Consider the following 21,052-nt stretch of genomic DNA (forward strand, 5'->3'; position numbering starts at 1 on the left):
TCCAAGACTGTTTTTTTGCTATTTTGTTTATACAGTTGTGTGAAAAAGAAAGTACACCCTCTTTGAATTCTATGGTTTTACACATCAGGACATAATAACAATCATCTGTTCCTTAGCAGGTGTTAAAATTAGGTAAATACAACCTCAGATGAACAACAACACATGACGTATTACACCGTGTCATAATTTAACAAAAATAAAGCCAAAATGGAAAAGCCATGTGTGAAAAACTCAGTACACCCTTACTGCTTCCATATGAATTAAGATGCTAAATAGCAGACAGGTGCTGCTAATCAAATGCCCTTGATTAATTGATCATCAGCAAGTGTGACGACCTCTATAAAAGCCGAAGTTTTAGCAGTTTGCTGGTCTGGAGCATTCAGCTGTGTTAACACAATGCCAAGGAGGAAAGACATCAGCAATGATCTTAGAGAAGCCATTGTTGCTGCCCATCAATCTGGGGAGGGTTATAAGGCCATTTCCAAACAATTTAAAAGTCCATCATTCTACAGTGACAAAGATTATTCAAAAGTGGAAAACATTCAAGACAGTTGCCAATCTTCCCAGGAGTGGACGTCCCAGCAAATTCACCCCAAGGCCAGACCGTGCAATGCTCAGAGAAATTGCACAAAACCCAAGAGTTACATCTCAGACTCTACAGGTCTCAGTTAGCATGTTAAATGTTAAAGTTCATGACAGTACAATTAGAAAAAGACTGAACAAGTATAGTTTGTTTGGAAGGGTTGCCAGGAGGAAGCCTCTTCTCTCTAAAAAGAACATGGCATCACGGCTTAGGTTTGCAAAGTTGCATCTGAAAAAACCACAAGACTTCTGGAACAATGTCCTTTGGACAGACGAGACCAAAGTGGAGATGTTTGGCCATAATGCACAGTGCCACGTTTGGCGAAAACCAAACAGAGCATATCAGCACAAACACCTCATACCAACTGTCAAGCACGGTGGTAAAGGGGTGATGATTTGGGATTGTTTTGCAGCCACAGGACCTGGGAACCTTGCAGTCATTGAGTCGACCATGAACTCCTCTGTATACCAAAGTATTCTAGAGTCAAATGTGAGGCCATCTGTCCGACAGCTAAAGCTTGGCCGAAATTGGGTCATGCAACAGGACAATGATCCCAAGCCCACCAGCAAATCTACAACAGAATGGCTGAAAAAGAAAAGAATCAAGGTGTTGCAATGGCCCAGTCAAAGTCCAGACCTCAACCTGATTCAAATGCTGTGGCTGGACCTTAAGAGAGCTGTGCATAAACAAATGCCCACAAACCTCAATGAAGCAACGTTGTAAAGAAGAGTGGGCCAAAATTCCTCCACAACGATGTGAGAGAGTGATAAAGTCATAGAGAAAACGATTACTTCAAGTTATTGCTGCTAAAGGTGGTTCTACAAGCTATTAACTCATAAGGTATAATTAATTTTTCACACATGGCTTCTCCACTTTGGCTTTATTTTTGTTAAATAAATCATGACACGGTGTAATACGTCATGTGTTGTTGTTCATCTGAGGTTGTATTTACCTAATTTTAAGACCTGCTAAGGAACAGATGATTGTTATGTCCTGATATGTAAAACCATAGAATTCAAAGAGGGTGTACTTTCTTTTTCACACAACTGTATAATGTATAACCCTGTTCTACTGTACTATGTATCCATGTATCTATCATAACTTTGTGTCCAGGACATACTTGAAAACGAAAGGTAACTCTTAATGTATTACTTCCTGGTAAAACATTTTATAAAAAATAATAATTTTGCCACACGTCCTGAAAACACATCCAACAAAACAAGACAGACCTAAGTAAGAAGGTGGGACTCCATATGAATCTCATCAAAATCCAAAAAAAAGTGTTAAAAAAAAGTCAAAAGATCAAAATAAATAGAATAAAACTAGAAGTTAAATACTGACTACATTGGCCAGCAATTATCAATGAATGGGAACCTTTCGAATGAAAAATCAATAGGAGAATGAAGACCCTAAATACGCTAATTCAGAAGCTTCAGACAATTCAATGGCTGGGGCCATGGTGCCTTTGCCCGCGCGGAGGCTGTGAAGTGACCCACGTGAAGCAGATGCTTTCCCTGGCCATGGTGGACGGGCCTTGGGGGGAGTTCCTAGGGGCGTCACGGAGCTGGTGCGCCCTCATTGGACGAACCGCTCACGTGATCGCCCTGTCGCACAAATAAATCAGTTTCAACTTTCTTGCGCAACGCGCGCCCCCTCCCATATCATGGACACGATCACTGCCTTAAGGCAGTCTGATCACTCAGCGTGCGGACGCCTCCGCACGGTCTGCGGCATCATGGCCCCAGCCAAAGAAGTATGCTGGGTATTGCCAGAAGAGACAGGAAAAAGAATACATTGGTTTGGATGCAAACAAACAAGTCTGACCTCATCACAAGGGTGAAGTTGACCGGACATATCACAAGAAGAAAAGACCAACTTGACTTGATTCCAAGAGTTATCAAAAGAGAAAAATGTACGACCAAAAGAAAGATGAAATTAGGAAATTTGTTGAAGCAATATGAGGAAAAGAGAGGCTTTCAACCTCTGTACCTAGAAGTTCAGCAGTAAATCGACAAGGGCTGAAGATGATATAAATAGATATATGCACAAACACATGGGAATACAATTACTGTAATGATCGTGAGAAGGGGGGGGGGGGATTTATGCCCCTTCTACTGCAGGGTAGGAACACCTTTTGCTAAAAATGTAAAAAGGCTCTTCCTTGCTGAGACACCCAGGTATAGATTCAGCCAAGCTCTATAGTCTTTCCAGAAACTATATTAAGTCGGAGCATAAAAAAAAATCTCCTTAGTAAAATCTCTTAGGGACGGGAAATTGTGCGCGGTCATGGTGGAACGCCAACAAAATTACAGTAAGAAATCCCTTCATTTCTCCATCGTCCACACGATCGTGATGTCCCATAGCAGTCCCTTATTTAGGGTGGGAAGTATATGGAATGATTGCTTGTAGCACCTTCCTCCCAAATCTAGCCTCTTCAGAGGCCGGTTGTAAGGAATCGGGGAACACGTCCTTTGCGGCGTGTTCCCTCGTTACCTGCTGCTGCTGCTGCTGCCGCGGCCACTGTTCCTACCCATGCGCTCCCCCGCTCTCATTACAGAGCGCGCGCACACCCGCAGCTCTTCTAGCTGCCGCACGGAACCTGGTCCCGCCTCCCGCACACGTCGTGCATCTCTCCCGCGCAGCACAATGACGTGCGACGATCCCCAGGTGCGTGGCAAGTCTCTCCTCCCTGCCTTGTTGCCTGCAGCCTATCCCAGCTCAGCTGGGGCCGCGCCTCTGCCCTGCCCCCCGTCCCCATTGGTCTGCCCTGTCTGTAAATACTTCCTGCTTCCTCCCATGCTTTGCTCAGCATAATCCTATGTAGCCTCGTGAAGCTCACTTCTGTTGTGCAGTGTTCTGTTTCCATTTGCAGTTAACCTCTTGTGTACCGACTCTGCTTGTTTGTGGACCCTTCTGGATTTTGGACATAGAGGTTGCTATGGCCGTTGTGAAATGTGCCTTAACCACCATTGGACATTGCAGATGTTTTATCTGTACAGGCTAGTTGGATACACAGCTTAAGCCATCTTGCAGTAGAAGAAATTGAAACATAACCTGTTCTGTTTCCATAGAAAAAGTATATATGTCTGATTTTCTGTAATTCTGACTTAAAAGTATGAGCCCAAAGCCTGTGGGCAAAATAAAGGGACAACAATGTTTTGGTTCATGGCCATAATTTGAACCTTAAAAATGGAGTTAAGGCCAAAGCTAAGACCCCCTGTCATATCCCCTTTGTAAAAGCTCTAACACATTAGTAGACTTGATTTTTGCTGGATCTAGGCCTTGCGTGTTACAAAAGTTGAAAACAAATGCCCAGTCTTTATGATATATCCTTGAATGTTGATTGCTTCATTAGCACAGAGTATCATTTGGACTACGCAATTTCAGAAACCACTTGTTAATATATCAACTCTCAAAATGGGGTTGTAATTATAGCTTCTACTCTTTCAAACCTGATCTTTGATGGAACCCTCAAATTCATGAGTACAGAGAAAAATATACACCAGTGGAAATCCAACTGACATTGCTTCTGTATATGTTATTTATTTATTAAATATTTTACCAGGAAGTAATACATTGAGAGTTACCTCTCGTTTTCAAGTATGTCCTGGGCACAGAGTTAAGACAAATAATACATGTTTACAAATACAGTTACATAATGAGCAGGGTATACATTATATACAAGACATAGCATGCACAGTTAAAGATAATTTGTATTATGGGCGTATGAAACAATTACAGACCACATTAAAATCTGAGACAGCCTTAGATTTGAAAGAACTTAAACTGGTGGTGGCTGTAAGAGTCTCCGGTAGGTTGTTCCAGTTTTGGGATGCACGGTAAGAGAAGGAGGAGCGGCCGGATACTTTGTTGAGCCATGGGGCCATGAACAGTCTTTTGGCCTTCAGGTTGAAATTTAGGGAGCACAGACTTTGAGTTTTGCATTTGCCCTTGTTGCCATGTCTATTGCAGATAACCCCCATCTGGAGATCACGTGGAGATCTTTAGAAACCATTCAAGGATGAATTCTGCAACGGCTTAAGGAATCTGCAGAGATATTCGATTTCCCTGCGACTTGAAGAGCTATAATGTCTGGAATAGAAACCTCTGGATTCTTGACACTTCTCTCAACGCCTGTGAACTCTGTGTACTGCCTTGTTTGTTCAAGTAAGTCACTGCTGTGGCATTGACTGAAATAATTTGGAGGACCGTCGCTTTTAGGAGAGAAGAAAAGAGAGTTATTGCCCTAATCGCCAAGAAGTTTACTGGGAGACAGATCTCTGTTGCAGACCACTTTCCTTGGACAACGGATTCCTCGCAGAAGAGCACGCCATCCTTGAAAACTGACATCGGTTCACCGTGTTCTATGTCACAATCGTTAGATCTCTGCCTCTTCTGAGATTCCCACCATCTTAAACTTTCCCGAAACAAGATACATTAATCCACTTGCGAATGATTGAGGATTCTTGTTCCAAGCTTTTAGAAAATTGGTTCGGAGCAGCACGAGATGAAATGCTTCCATGGACGAAGTGAATAGGCCTTGTAACCTTAAACACTGACCTGCTGAAGCTCAATAGCATAATCAGTCTCTTCGTTGCAGCAGCAATCCAGAGGGCTTTATCGAAGGGAAAAAATAGCTTGCCTACTTTTGAATCTAATTGTATTCCCAGGAACCACAGCCTCACCGAAGGGTGCAGTTAACCGTTTTTTTTATATTTATGAGCCATCCGTGGTTTTGTAGTGTAAACAAAACAACTTTCACATGTAGCCTTGTCTCTGAAAAAAATGGCGCTTGGGTGGCTGTGTAACATTTTAAGTATCACAGATTAAGCGTCTTTGGAGTTAAAATTGTAGTTCTCTGGATGTTTTCTATATCTTCAAGCACAGATGCATACTGAATATCTGGACTAACATTCAGATTCATTTCTTCAAACAGGTATATCTCTTTGAGTTGAATTCTTCAATCAATTTAACCCCAATTGCAACATAACTTATCAAATTAACATCTCCTTGGTATGTCTAAATAGATTAGGCAAACCCCTCAATTATTACTCATGTGAACCTGTTTAGAGTATTTAAATCAGTCTATCTTGGCTGTGTAACATCTTAAGTGTCACATATGAAGTGTCTGCGGAGCTAAAATTGGAGGTGAAGATTACAAGAGGATTTTCACTTCACGAACAACCCTGCAATTGTGAGAACTTGGCGTTCTAAATGGTCGGACAATTTTGACACATCTAGAGACACTTTCTAACCTGCGGTTTAATCTTCTGTGCTACACTGCCCTCTCAGGCCTCATTTATACACATGCTCTTTCAACGCATACGCTTCATATTCTTCAGTACCTGGGAACTCTTCTCCTACATCTCTATCCCTGCATCTCATTATGCCCTTCCTATTGCTTTTCCTGTTTGCCGTTTCTTCACTCCTTTGTAAACATTTCTTTTCTCTCCAACTTCCCCACTCTCCTATTCACATTTCTTCATCTCTCCTCCCCTCCACAATGCACCACTATTTACACACCTCTTTCCCAACAACTTCTACACCCCTCAATAAAAAGCACCCCCACAAATCTTCTATTCATCTCTCTCTACTACTCCTCCTTGCGGCTGGGGATCTCTCCCCTAAATCATGGACCCAGCCATATAAACAACTGCTCTCACCCACCTCTTTCCCTTATAATGGTGCTAACTCATCTAAATTTTACTACCGACCAATCTTAAAAAAAAAAAAAAAAAAAAACACCTCACCTCTTAAATGAAGCATCCCAATAGCCTGGACTTGTGGCTACTGTGCCACACCCACAGACACGCCTAATAACCAATGTTGCCAAGCACTGCCATCTGCTGCACTTATTCCCTCCCCTGCGGTCTCTAAGTCTCCCAACATTCCACTTAGAATCTAAGTCTTACATTGTAAGCTCTCCAGGGCAGCGATTTACTTTCCTATTGTCGGACTTTGCTGCGCTTATTGTATTATAATTCCCTGTACTGTATCGGCTTTGTAAAGCGGGGAGTAGTACACTGTCAGCACTATAAATAAAGATACACATATCAATAAGATATGGAAGTTAATAGCCAATTTTCTGACATGAGCAACACAACTGCCAGAACTTTGGTTAACGTCCTTGAAGCGGTGCAAACTGGTAGCGCTTACTCATTATACAGACTCTTAAATACTACTGATGGGAAGGCCGAATAGGAATATGCAGCTATGCGCCCTCGAGAGCGACTGATGGTAGGACATCTCCGAACTGAAGGGTATTACATAGATGGTTACATTTTTAAAAAGAGAATATCCATTGAGTTCAACCTATGTTAAATTTAGACAACATACTTATCCTATAGTTGTATTTACAGTATATTTATCCAGAGGAAGGCAAAAAAAAAAACCCCCAGTGAAATATTATCCAATGAGGTCTCATAAGGAAACAATAAATTCCTTCCTGACTCCAATAATTCTGGTGAATGGCTCCCAACAAAGCTAGCCTCTTGCTGTGCTGCATGGGAACTCTTGATACCAAAAACTGACGATGCTTACCTAATCGCGTTTTGTGTGTCCCCCAGACTTTGCAAAGGATCTTTGTGAGTGAGAAAATATATCCATTGCCGTTCTGTTATTCTTGGGACTTTGATTCATGTATTGCAGTCAGTGCAATGCTTTGTGACTGCACCTTGGGCATCGAGTTAGTCTCGTTTATTGAGACCAACGTGTTCTGGACTTTATCTTCTCATGTATGGATCCCGGAGGACATTGAGGGTAAACTCGCTTCGGCAGCACCCTCTCCCTAGGAGTTTTCCCCGTACCCTGTAATGGTAAAGTATTGCTTGTACCTGTTGTACTGTGTGTGTTTTGCCGTTAGCTCCGGTTTATTAAACCACTTGCGTTCTGTCTAGTGCTTGTACAATCACTGGTAGTCTAATCAACCCTGATTGTGACAGACCGTTTCTGGTGGTAGCTGTGGGATCACTAGGCTCAGGGCTGAAATACTTCTACGCAGTAGAGAAATGCCCGGGTTTCATACTTTGAGACCACAGAACCAAGATTTACAGCAAACCCGTAATGGGTACATGCAATGCCTTTTGATGTCCCAATTCAGTTAGCTTAGTCGACTGAACGAAGGAGAAGATGGCTACCCGGTTCTGTGGTAGGATAAGCCGACAAGAGTTAGGTAAACCCTTAACAAGGATGGAGGGTACATGGTCACCAGATTTACTCATACTCATTTGCACACATTTTGTATCTGGACCGCATCCCCCATCTCATATGATTCAGCATAGATATTTTTATTGCATCGGTTCTGCTTCAGCTGTGTGGCACTAATTCGGGACTTTCAGTTTCGTGACTCTTTAAACCCATAACCAATTGAGCGGCAAACCAGAGCAGAGCAGTTACGGTCCCTACAGCAGACCCACAAGACTCGCGTTGAGCAAGCAGCCCAGTTTACCCACTACCTACGCCACTGGGTAGATGGCAGTATTGTCAGCACGTTAAAAAAAAAAAAAAAAACCTCATGGACCTCATTGTGAAGGATCAATTCCTGTTCCGATGCCTGCCAGAAATCAGTGTGTGTTGTGGACCACAGGCCGGAGAATGCCAAAAAATCTGCAAAGGATGGCAGATGAGCTTGTCCACATTTCAGACATACGAGGTAACTGCCCAGAGGAGACGAGACGGTCGGACTCCCCCGCCCACATTAAGAAACCCCCTGCCACCCACAGCACCTTATCCCCAGCAGTATATCCATGAACGGAAATGTTATCTCCGCAACCGGACCCATTATATGAGGGCCGATTGCCCCAATGCAAGTAGACCTATCCCACGCAAAGGGCCACGTCCCCGAGCTTCCCGCTCCATCAACTATATTGGAGTTGCATCCACAGAGAGAGGGATCTTGTGATCCAGAAGGTGCAGCAAACAACCACCTATTCTGATCCAGAGCCCGTGTACAACATCTCTGCAATCGGAATGGAGCACCAGAAGAAGACCTGTCTTCGCCCTGTAACTGTGGGTACACAAAGGCTGCCGGGTTGTTAAGACTCCAGAGCCTCTCTCAACGTAGTCCGCCCATCACCCGGAGGATATCCTCCAAGGGGAAGAATGGAGGGTGAAAATGGTCAATGGTGCTCCTTTTCACATCCCAGTAGCCCGTGTCACATCCCAGTAGCCCGTGTCTTTCTGGAATGGGAAGCGGACAGAATAAACTGAGATATGGGTATTTTACCAGGACTGGAGAAGGATGTGCTTATTGGCAACAACCTGGGGCAGCTTGTTTGTCATTTTGACTCCGGTCACATCGCCCCAGTCACATGCAGCCCAAAATAGACTGCTAACAGCCAGGCTGGACATTGTTACCCCCGACCCAGGAGCTGTTACCCACTTCGCTCCATCACTTACTGAGCTAAACACAAACTCAGAGATACAGATGGCACCACCCTAGCAGAAATCTGCCCGACGGTCTCAGAGATCCGGGGTAACCGCAATACCAGACCTAAGGAGTTCCTGAAACCAAAACTCTGCAACAGCCAGCGCAAAAACCACCACAGCGAACTTTGCAACCATGGAAGAGGTAGCTACGGGTCCAGAGGGAGTGTACCTCTAAGTGAAATGTGTGCCGGACGAGGGAACAGGGTATAGCTCAGTGAGAGCCGAGATCGCCACGAACTCTGTACCGGTGGAGAAGTCAGAGGAGAGCGAAACATGCAGCACTACCATCATTTTACTTAGGAGCAACTCAGCTTTGCAGATCTTCCCCCGTATTGCTCCAGAAGCAGCACCTTTACTGCTTGGGATCAACCAATCCTATCGGGCATCATCATTTGTCCTTTACCAAGGATTGACCCCGAGATTCCAGACAGAGCTTCCCAGGCCCCTGCGAAGTCTCCAGCTGTTGCATAGCAAACCCTTGGTTCTACACCGCCTGCATACAGGAGTGCTCCGGGTATTGAGCGGATCCCCTAGGTTTTGTGCCTCTACCCAGTCGCCCTTACAGCAGGCCTGCCAGGAAGAGAGGATTTTGTCCGTTTGGGTAAGGGGCAGAGGTCCAGGGACTTGTACCCAGTGTATTCAGGGATACCGTTTCTCAATGTGGGGGCTGCTCTGCGGAACTCTGTGATGGAGTTGCTAGCCCATCAGGGACAGCATTCAGGTCCCAATCTTAAAAAAGGGGAGGTGCGATGAAATAGGCACACAGGCTTCCAGAAATCCTGTGAAGCTAGGCCAGTTGTCTATTCCTATCAGTGTCAAGACTTGTGTACATTGGCTCTTTGACAGTTCTGCCCTCTGTATTGCCTTGTGTCCGGAGCCTGGATCCGGTAGCCTATGTTACAGATGGGGAGACATGTCCAAATATGGTCAAGCCTATGTTTCCGGGTCCAGGGCGCCCCGGTAATTACATTAAAGTACCAGGGTCATGTGCAGAGCTCCGGACAATAGTCCCCCCCTGCCCCCCATCTTGAGACGATGCTTCCCCAATCGTGTCTTTTGTTTCCTCCAGACTTTGCGGCGGCTCCTTGTGAGTGAGAACAATATACGCACTGCCGTCATACATAGCCTGTCCGTTATTCTTGGGACTTTGATTCATGTGTTGCTGTCAGTGCAGTGGTCGGTGACTACACCCTGTGCAGTGACTTAGTCTTGGTTATTGAGACTAACATGTTCTGGACTTTACCTTCTCTCGTACGGATCCCAGAGGACATAGAGGGTAAGGTCGCTTGAGCAGCGCCCTCCACCTCCCCGTACCCATTGTACAGTTTGTGTTTTGCTGTCAGCTAAATAAACACTTGCGCTCTGTCTAGTGCTTGTACGATCTCTAGTAGTCTGATAAACCCTGATCGTGACAGGGATCCTATCGAATATGCATAGTTGTTCATCTCCAATAGCCATAAATCTGTAATGTTGGCCCACTGATCCCTGAAAAGTGAAATGTTTCCACCCACAGGTGACCATATCAAGGATGGGACCAGTTGACCATATCAAGGATGGGACCAGTTGACCTTCAGAAAGAGGAGTTCTTAGGAAACATTGGTCGATTTGAAGGAAATTAAACATCTGTGATATCCACTTCCAGGCTCTTGCATCTCGCAAGGACTGCCTATCCGGACGAAAACCTCTGGACACTTTTGGTCTTCTCTCAAGGTGAGAAAATGTGGGTTTCCTGCAGATACCTTAAAAATAACTGTAGTATGTAGTATCTAGCGCCTCTTTCTGTCACCGGTAAAAGGGAGTGAGACCAACTTATTCTTTGAAGAAGCATCAGTAGCCCACAATCTTATCCATAAGGATCTTCTTGCCGAGACCGCCAGTGCCGTTTATCTGCCCATAAGCCTAATGGCATTAAACTAAGCACAGAAAGCAAAATTATGCTTAGTTTTGGCCATAGCTTTTATAGGCTTTATGGCCACTGGTACAGATGTCCCAGACTCCAGTTTATAATCACGTGAGGCAAATGGAGCTAACATAATAGCGGTTCTGGAAGCAGAGTACACTGACTAACAATGGGATCCAGGGGGCCTGGATTCTCTCAGCGCTCACTCCTGTGCTGGAGGTACTTTCCGGATGTGACGCAATCCGCATTCACCCGGCTTGCAGCTGTGTGAGCGGTATAACAAGAGCACCCGAGAGGGACATCCACCCCAAACCCAGGTAGGACAAAAAATAAATAACAGAGTGTCTCAGGAAGGAGCTGTTTAACATTTTTGGCAAAAGGCGATCTTACCTCGCAGTAGGAGTGTCATAAATCCCCATCATTTGCCCAGTCATGGGGCATTAAATGAAGATAGAATATGAGAATTTGGCACAGTTAAGTAACACTGCAAAAGGAAGTTATTCAGGAATAGCAATAAGGCACTGATGTGTTGGATTCATGACCAGAGGATGGAAGTGTATAGAGATACTCGGCATCAGAATACAGTGCAGCATGCTCATTATTAACAGGTTACTCCTCTCTCTCCCTCCACACTGAAAGACTTAACAGGGTGAGTCAGGATCAGGGTGAAGGAGGGAGTTATGTGCGGATGAATTTTGTTTTCTGGATATCTTTGGCTGTATTTTATATTTTTCAGCTTGCGTTGGAGACTGGCCAGAAAAATATCCCAAGAATTGTCTGTGTGTGCTGGGCTTAATAACCCCTGCATTGCCAAGGAAGCACACAGCAAACTGCGAGTGTGTGTATACATATACGAATTACATTTACACAGCAAGATATACATTTGCCAGATTATGATGTCAACCATGAGCACATGCCTTCACAATAGTTGTGTGTGTAAATCAGAAGAGACAGAAGAAGAGACAGACGACGAGACAGAAGAAGAGACAAAGAGACAGACAAAGAGACAGGCAGACAGACAGAGAAAGAGACAGGCAGACAGACAGACAGAGAAAGGCCTCGGGCATGGTCAGCCCGTGCTGAAGCGTGCTGCTGCTCGGAACGGAGCACCTGCAGGCGCAATGAGAGCGGCTTTAGCAGGGGCTCGCGCACGCTTCCGTACGCTTGCGAAAGCGTGTGTCTCACACAGTTTTCAAATTTGGTGCTCGCCGGAGCGCAGGGCCGGTCACGTGAGCGGTTCGCCCATTGAGGGCGAACCAGCTCCGTGACGTCACTGGCCCGCCCCCAGACCCGCCCACGACACGCCCACGGATGGCTCGCTGTGTAAGGCCCGGGAAAGCACCGCTTTCCCTGAGCCTCAGCGCGCCTCCGCACTGTTTTGGGCACTATGTCCCAGGCCAAAGAGACAGGCAGACAGACAGACAGACAAAGGGACAGGCAGACAGAGACAGACACAGCTAGACACAGCTAGGGATGGAGGAGGGGGAGAGAGGGAGAGAGAGACGGACACAGCTATGGATGGAGGAGAGAGAGACACACAGAGAGAGACAGATGGACACAGCTAGGGATGGAGGGAGAGAGACGGACACAGCTAGGGATAGAGGAGGGAGGGAGAGGGACAGACACATCTAGGGATGGAGGAGAGAGAGAGAGAGACAGAGAGAGACCTAGAAAACGGGGACCGGAGAGACAAAGCGCTAAAGACAGGACCCAAGAAACACACAAGTGTAAAAGTAAAATACATAAAGTGAGGACAGATAGAAAGAACAGGAAGGGAATAAGAAAGTAGGAAATAGAAATAGATGCAAGGAAGAGTTTTTTTTGTTTTTTTTAAAGTGACGTTGTAACAGGGACTTATCACTGTTAGAAAAACTTGCCTCTAATCCAGCAGTGTGCTGGTTAATTGCACACCAGCAATTAACCAGACTCCACCTGGCTGATTAGGACTGTCAGAAAAAGCCTGTTCTGAGAAACAGGAAGGAGATTCCTTAGCTCACAAGGGAGCTGACCAAGGAAAAGAAAGACGGCAGAGATTTCCTTAGCCCACAACGGGGCTGACCTAAGGAAAAGAGGGTCTAGATTGCATTCGCAAGACTAGGGGACAAGACTTCTATACCAGGACACAGAGTGTCATAGCACTCAAGAATGCTAACCCAGGAGAACAGAAAGGCCTTCCCCTACAGAAACCCCAGATACAGATAAAGAGACTTTCTTTTTGGAGAGGAGAGAGAGAAAAGAGCGAAAGAGAGAAATTTGGGGTGGTAAGCAGCTTAGCTACCCACCCAGTTAGATAGGGCTGAAGTAAAATGTGTAGTGATTTCTCCAAAGTGGAGTAAGTTTTTCTTTTATGTTTTGGGTTTACCGTGTTTAAAGGAACAGGTGCAATAAAGCCTTATTTTAATTTCATCTTAAAAACGGTCTCCATTGCATACCTCTGCACACATTTCTTACAGACGTCATGATATTAATATACACACATAATTAAAACTAATAGGTTATCATTCCAAACCACTAAATGCCACAGCAATGACAGGATACAATCCTACAGGCCAATACTGATGTACTTCTAGGGCTCACATCCCTTCCTATTCTCAGACGTGTACAATTTGTTATCTGTTCAACTGCTTGGTCATAAACTACACATATGGGGCGGTTGGGATGTTTGCGAAGCTTGGTGAGGGGACATGTGCGGGAAGTCGGCTCTTACCTTCTCTGACGTTATCTCCTCAGCGTCCCGCCATCATGGCTCCGCGACGTCAAATGGTGTCACAATGCAATGACAACGTTACGTCCCGTTGTCATAGCAACATGACACCGCATTGCGACGTCGTCGAGCCATGGATGATGGAGCCCTGCAAGAGGATATGCCGTTAGAGAAGGTAAGAAACTGTTACAGAGGCCCAGCGCTCTCCTCTGGCAATTAGTCTAATTGTTGTGGGGGAAGAGTACGGGGCTTCTGTAAGCGTGGGGCTCGGTGAACAGGCACAGACATGAGAGAGAGAGATGGCAGGCATGTAACAGTCATTAAATGCCTGGGGTCTCTGTACAAGATAGACCACACACACTCCTATTTTTGTGCAGTCACACAAGGAGAACGAATTTCAGACCTTTTTTTTGTAGGGGGGGGAGCTAAGAAAGTTCATGGACAGTATAAAATGATTAGGATCAGATACTAATAGGGAGAGATCAGCACTTCTCCTGTCCTTTATGTAATGCTGTATTTAATGTCATTTAGATATAAATTATGTCTTGGCATAAGGTCATGACACCTTATGCCCTAAAAATATATACACACATTGTGTGTGTGTGTGTGTATGTATGTATGTATGTATGTATGTATGTATATATATATATATATATATATATATATATATATATACATACATAGTAATTTTGGTGCACTGCCATATAATATTAATATATATATAGACAACAATAAATATAACTAGCATAATATGAAATGCTATTATATACAGGAGGGTCAATATAAGCTATTTACGAGCATTGAAGGCACTTGTTCAATTTTATTTAAACGGTAGCAGAATAAACATGCAGCTTTACCCTAATATGCCTAATAATCTGGTAGAAAATCATTGACGAGAGAGATGGAAGAGGTTATAAAGCCGCTGCCAAGTAAATACAATGTATTTTATATCATAATGAGATATATATATATATCGTAGAAATGTATAAAACTAATAATAATTATTATACTGAACAGAAACTCCAGGTCTCCTCACCAGCTCATCTTCCCCCCGGTCGTATTGCAGGTTTCCCTCCGGTTCTCCTTTCAGAGTATTTTCTCGTCCCTCACACTTCCGGGTTCTATCGGTCTCCAGGATGTCCTGGCGCATAGCAACGCCCAAGCCGGCAGTGACGGCCCAAGTGGCTCTTTTCCCACCAATGGCGAGAAGCGGCGCTAGGCGCGAGCAGAACCGCGTTTCCATAGCAACACAGCAAGCTCTCGACGGCTCTAAATTCATGTTGCGCATGCGCTGTGATAGTAGCCCTTCCGTAACCAGGCTCATGGTCCTTTGACGTCATCTCCGTGTCCTTTAAACCTGCAGTCATGATAAAGTTATTCTGATTAATGATGAAATTGGAATAACACTCAATATGAGTGCACATTATTCTAAGGAATATTGCATACTGTCCAATATATTTTTTTTCTAACTAACAGTACAGCTTTTCACACGATAACCCGTATTATAGAGAGGTTAATAATAATAATATGTTCTCATATAGCGCTGCTAGTTTATGTAGCGCTTTACAGAGACTTTGGAGCTTACAATCTATGCTTTTGGTGCCTGAGGCGGAGAGATAAAGTGACTTGCCCGAGGACACAAGGAGTCAACAGCCAGAATTGAACCAGGTTCCCCTGCTTCAAACTCAGTGCTAGTCAGTGTCTTTACTCACTGAGCTACTCCTTCTCCTTCACAAATATATTTATTTTAATGATATGTAACACCTTCCCCCCTCCCCCCCTATCGCAGATGGGGACCATGTGAGGAAATCTACACTTATGTTACCTGGTGTGGTGCGTTACCTGATAGGCTCACAGAAGACCTGAACCTCCGCCACTGGGAGCCTGGGGTTACCTGATTCGTTGAACACAGCGCCTCCACCTGTAAGGGTTCCCACCTGAGTGGGATGGTCCTCTTACAGGAACCACAATAATAAGACATGCACACAGTGTATGCTAATAACTGTTTACTATTGCCTATACTAATAACTTTGGTACCTGTACCACACAGAATAATGCATATAGCCGTACACATAGAAGTGCACCGGGTGCACACATCAACATAAGTATTCCCCAGAGTACCTTATATCCAAACCCACCCACGTGTGATGGAGATAGCGCTAACCCTGGACGTGTTGGTGCACTATTTATAGATACCTGCCCGGGGCTCCAGCCCGCGGGTACCGCTATACAACCGGTATGGATCCGTCTGATCCGACGTGATGTCCTCCTACGCGTGGGGTGACTTCCAGCGTGGATAATATCACCACAGCTCCACACCGTCTGTACCTTGACGGGGATCCGCCTGTAGCCGTCAGGCCACAGTCACTGCTTGGCTGGGCCTCCACGAAGATAGTCTCTATGTAACTGAGGGGTCTGAGCCCAGACCCAACAATCAGGCTGCTCGACACTGAGGGTGTCCTAACTTAACCAAATAGCTAAAGGGGCAGATCTCCTTACGTAGGGCCTGTCCCAGAAGCAACCACAAACTGGGTAATGGTAACTTATCTGGGACCTCTGGGGGTAACTAGGCCTAGTGCTAGGGGCTACTGCTCCCTGCACACACACCCTAACTCCCCCAGCTCCAAGCTCCAACTGACACTCCTTTTTTTAAAAGCTGTCTAAACTGTCATCTCTCACAGCTTCACTGGTTGCCTAGCAACATGTAACTGCAGCCTCTCTTACTTGTCCCTATTCAGAACTGCCAACGCAGGCTCCCTTGCACTGAAAAGGCCTTAATTGCAAATGCAGCCGCCCTATTGACTAAGCCGCAGCATGTGACAATCCCCTGAGGGATACGGGGGCTATACATATATAGTTATTATTATATTAAAATGACTATTATTCTACGTTATTAGATTTATTATTAAGATTGCAGGATCCAGGGCTATTGCTAATAGTATCTATGATACGTTATGACACATTACTTCATGAATAATTGCTATATAAAATATATATAGATGTATTATCTGACTCAAAATAATTTATTACTAATAGTTTCCAGACACAAAGAGGTAATATTCTGTAATTTATTATGTTACGTTGACATCTGAAGCACGTTGTAACGTTCTAACCGCTGGCATTCCCACGTTTGTGTGCTTGCTCTGGAGTGGGACGTCTTGCAGCAGGATACCTGTGGAAGGTTCTTCATACTATTCAACCTTTGTTCCGGACAGATATCAACTTTGCCTCCGAGTGCAGGACATGGTTGCCACCAGTCCGGGTTTGACCCGGAGGCTACGGGTTTTGGGCACTTACCTCCAGGCTACAGCTTCAGCTTCTTAATCTCCGGGTGATGGCGGGGTGCGGCGTGATGCGACAGCGTCTCCGGCATTCTCCTGCACGTCCCCCTCCAACTCTAGTGAACATGGCTGTGCGCGCGTCAAATGATGCTGCGTTGCCATGACAATAGGAAGCTACGTGATGTCACAGTGCTACAGACGTCACTGGCCTTCAGTAGCAGGTGGCAACCTTGGTGCAGGACGATGCATTCACCTTTGCCTACTCGTAATTTTAGATGTGTTTCTAATGACTACTTTAAGATTGCTTTTATACTTACACATTTCCCCATTGCGCACCTTTCTTGTTTTTATGTTGTCCAAGTTTGCCCCGGGGAACTCTAGAGCATACAGAGCAGCAGGGATTACTGTTTACAAGTCTGTGATTACGGAAGTCATCTCTTCGACTGGCCCCTTTTGGCTCTCTTCACTGCAGCGGGTTAGGACATTCTCCACCGGCACGATTGTATTGATGAACTTTATCATCCTTCTAGAAGTACTTTTTAGATTCCTCACTGGGATTTATATATTTACCCTTTCCACTGTGTTGTGGGTACGAAATGGGACATTTGGTCGCGACCGTTTTACCGCGACCAAATGACCACCAGCTTTCGGCCGCAGACGTACCCTCCACTGCAGCTGATCCTCTTCCGGCATCTCCGCTGCCGGCCATTTCTTTTTTTTAAACTTATCTTTTTATTGAGAGTTTTCAAATATAAATGGGGAGGAGAGGGGTACAGAAGGGAAAAAAGGGTGGGGGGGAAGGAGGGGTGGAAACAACCATTTTGTAACAAAATTCTTACAGTCATCAACAGTCACGTTACATCGTTTTATAAACCACATATCATATTCTCCTCACTCCCAAATCCTCCTTTCTATTACAATCATATCTTTATCCCACATCCCAAGGTTCCCATACTCTATCAAACTTTCTTGTGGTATGGTTCAGAAATGAAGTGTGTCTCCATTAGTTGGACATCATTAACCCTTCTAATAATCTCTCTTCTGGAGGGCGGAAGCGTTCTCTTCCACGCTGCTGCTACAGCGCATCTAGCCGCCGTTAGAATATGCAGAATCAGTTTGAGTGTATAGTGGTTCACATCCTCTATGGGCTTAGCCAGGATAATTAAGACTGGGTCTGGCGGCATCTTAATCCCTGACACATCTTCTATCAATTTCAGAACTGTCCTCCAATATGTCTGCATAACTGGACAGAACCACCAAATATGCGCTAGATCCCCTACCTGCCCACAACCCCTCCAGAATCAGTAGACTCCGGGAACATTTGCTTTAACCTCTTGGGGGTGTAATACCGATGTAGCCAGGTTCCCCCCTGTCATGGCTGACCCCCTCCTCCCTTTCGGCAGACGCTGTGTACGAGGGAGTGAGGGGGGGGGCCGTGTGCGCGAAGGAGCGATCCCTGGTAGCTAGGGACGCGAGCGGCGAGCAGGCCGGTTGCCGGGGACGCGATCGGGCCGTCGCTAAGGCCGCGATCGCGTTGCTACCGGCCCGGCGGCTCGGGAAGCAGGGCGCCGCCATGTTAGGGCTGTTGCGCATGCGCAGTGCCCCAACCCAGCGCGGGAGGACCAGATAGTTCGCGCATGCGTGAGATGAGCATGTCAGCCCCCAGGGTGCATAGGGGCAGAGACACCTGATGCCAGGGAGCCTATCAGAAGGCCAGATTCCCCTGCTAGCAAAGAGATACATTTCGCGGGGTTTTGCAGCCACGCATTCACTCAGGATCCGGACCAGCTAGGGGTAGGAGGTAGATGCAGGGGTGAGTGACCCTCTGCATTAGGCCAGCAGCCCCCAAGGTCCCAGTTAGGTCCTGAGCCATCTATTAGCTTGTGGAGCTTAGGGACAGGCCCTAGATAGGGACACTGCCCCATTTATTGGTTGAATAGACAGGGACACAGTGTTGAAGCCGTGCGGCCCTGTGAGGTGGGTTCTGGGCTCAGAACACCACCCAAGACCCTGCGACAAGGAGTGACATTGTTGCGCTGGACTTTCAACCCACGCGGTGTGGAGGACCCCGTCGGATCGTGTGGATTTATATCGCGGTACCCGTGGCTGGAGCCCGGGCAGGTAACCTGCATCTCACGTGCACCAACCAGGCCTATCACCAAACATAGTGGCTGCGCAGTCACACACACACCTGTACAGTGGTATTTGACTTCGAGAACACGAGACATTTGGGTGGGGGTTACTGGACACAGGGTGGGGTCACACTGTGGGTGGTTAGCGTCCGCCGTGACGCCTAGAGGTGGTTAGCGTCCGCCGTGATGCCTAGAGGTGGTTAGCGTCCGCCGTGACGCCTAGAGGTGATAGCGTCCGCTGTGACGCATAGTGTGGTTAGCGTCCGCCGTGGCGCAATATGCTGTTATGCTGTTTTGATGTTATGCTGTTTTGATGTTATGCTGTTACGTGATTTGTGTGTTTCCATGCAGTAAAGCCCGTCCTGTTTTATATTCTGTAGTGTTGTGTGGTTGTTCCTGTGAGGGCCTCCTCCCACTCCGTTGGGATCCCTCCCAGGTGGAGGCGTTGCACCTAGAGATGTATGATAAAGATGTACCCCAGGTTCCCCAAGCGGAGGCTTAGGCTCCTGAGAGCCACACAGGTTGCACAGCACGTAGTAGCGGCGGTAGTCATAGGGAAGACCCGTTACATTTGGAGGCGCTGCTGAGATTGAGACCTGGGGTGCCCGAACTCAGCAAAAATGTCGTTAGGTTACACGTTACCTTCCCGCCAAGAGGTGTACACGTGGGCGGTAAAAAGGCAAGTCCCGCCCTCACAAACCCTTGCTGTAGGACAAGTTCCCGCCAATGCCTCATCCTATGAACTATGTTTAATCCTAATGCAGTACCCAGGCTTAGAAGATGCCAGAATCTTGGGTCGCCGCTCCGACCCCGACGGGTCATGGTGCACCGTATTAATCACTGGGGGATGTGAATTGTCGCCACAGCAAGGCCCATCCAACTTGCGTTTCCACGGGGCCCTCAGCTCCGGGTGTCCTGTTATATATCCTGAAATGCCGATAAAACCCGAACCCTGTAGCCCCAGAACAGACCTGCTAGAGACTAGTATGCGCATGTCCCTGTCCCCACCAGAAAGTGTATGCGGGGATGAGGCCAGTGTATTATCCTGTGCTAATTGTCGCTCAAGCAGACGGAGCTCCAGCCCCAGTAGAATGGGAGAAATCCAATTACTAGCCCAGGCCATCCAACAACTGGGTAGGCCCAAGCACGAATCCCCTTCCCCTCAGCCATACCGCAAGTTAAAGCTCTTTTCAGGGGTAAACCCTACTCCCACTGGTGAAGAGGCTTTTGATGTTTGGAAGGAATATGCTTCACAGGTACTGGAAGAGTGGACCTGTCCTGATGAGGTGAAAAGACAACGAATCATGGAGTGCCTGCGGCCGCCTGCGTCCACTACCATCAAGATGTATAAAGATCAGCATACGGGGGTTACCGCACATCAGATGATGGAGTCGCTTACCCGGGCATATGGTAAGGAAGATGATGTGAGTGAACTATGGACTAAGTATTACAATCTCCGCCAGAAAGAGGGGGAAGACCTATCCGAGTTCATACAACGGATCCAATTGCTCTTGTGGGAGCTACGTTCCCGCCAAGTCATCAAGGCCTCAGAAGTAAATGAGTATAGGCGCACTCAATTCCTGCGGGGAGCCATACCCACGCACCATATCGTGATAATGCTCAGACGCACGCTACAGAAGGGAGACCCCCCTACTCTAGAAGACCTACTGGATGAGGTGAAGGGTCATGAGGCCTATACTAGGTTGCATACGCCCAAGAAGGCCAAAGACCCGCGCAAGGATGAGACCAAGGAAGCAACAGTGCCCAAAGCAAAGGGGAGCAAGAGCGGTAAGGATACGGCCACCCCGGAGGTGCCTAGGTCCGCTCCCAGGTCACTTGACGGTCCGGGTCCCCGCCCAGACTTCCGTTGCTTCAACTGTGGCGAGCAGGGCCATGTTGCAAGGAACTGTTCAAACCCCACTAAGGCCCAGACCTACACCGTGACCGTGCGGAAGGCAAGCTCGTCCCTATCAACCATACCCGAAGATGTTGCCGAGGAGTCGGGGGGGCCTTCCACGGAGGAGA

General features: G+C 46.5%; 2 protein-coding genes across 3 annotated transcripts in view; both read right to left on the bottom strand.

Annotated features, from left to right (window-relative positions):
- BIN3 (bridging integrator 3) overlaps positions 1 to 14,795 on the bottom strand; it is a 29,820-nt gene extending 15,025 nt beyond the window's left edge. Inside the window, exon 1 of the mRNA XM_075601509.1 lies at positions 14,651 to 14,795. Coding sequence (XP_075457624.1) covers positions 14,651 to 14,658 — 8 coding nt within the window. The 5' untranslated portion in view covers positions 14,659 to 14,795. The remainder of the gene's footprint in view (positions 1 to 14,650) is intronic.
- Positions 1 to 21,052, bottom strand: part of LOC142495691 (ankyrin-1-like) — a 538,760-nt gene that overhangs the window by 4,882 nt on the left and 512,826 nt on the right. The window lies entirely within an intron of this gene.

This window comes from Ascaphus truei, chromosome 5 (genome assembly GCF_040206685.1).
Source record: "Ascaphus truei isolate aAscTru1 chromosome 5, aAscTru1.hap1, whole genome shotgun sequence".
Lineage (NCBI taxonomy): Eukaryota > Metazoa > Chordata > Amphibia > Anura > Ascaphidae > Ascaphus > Ascaphus truei.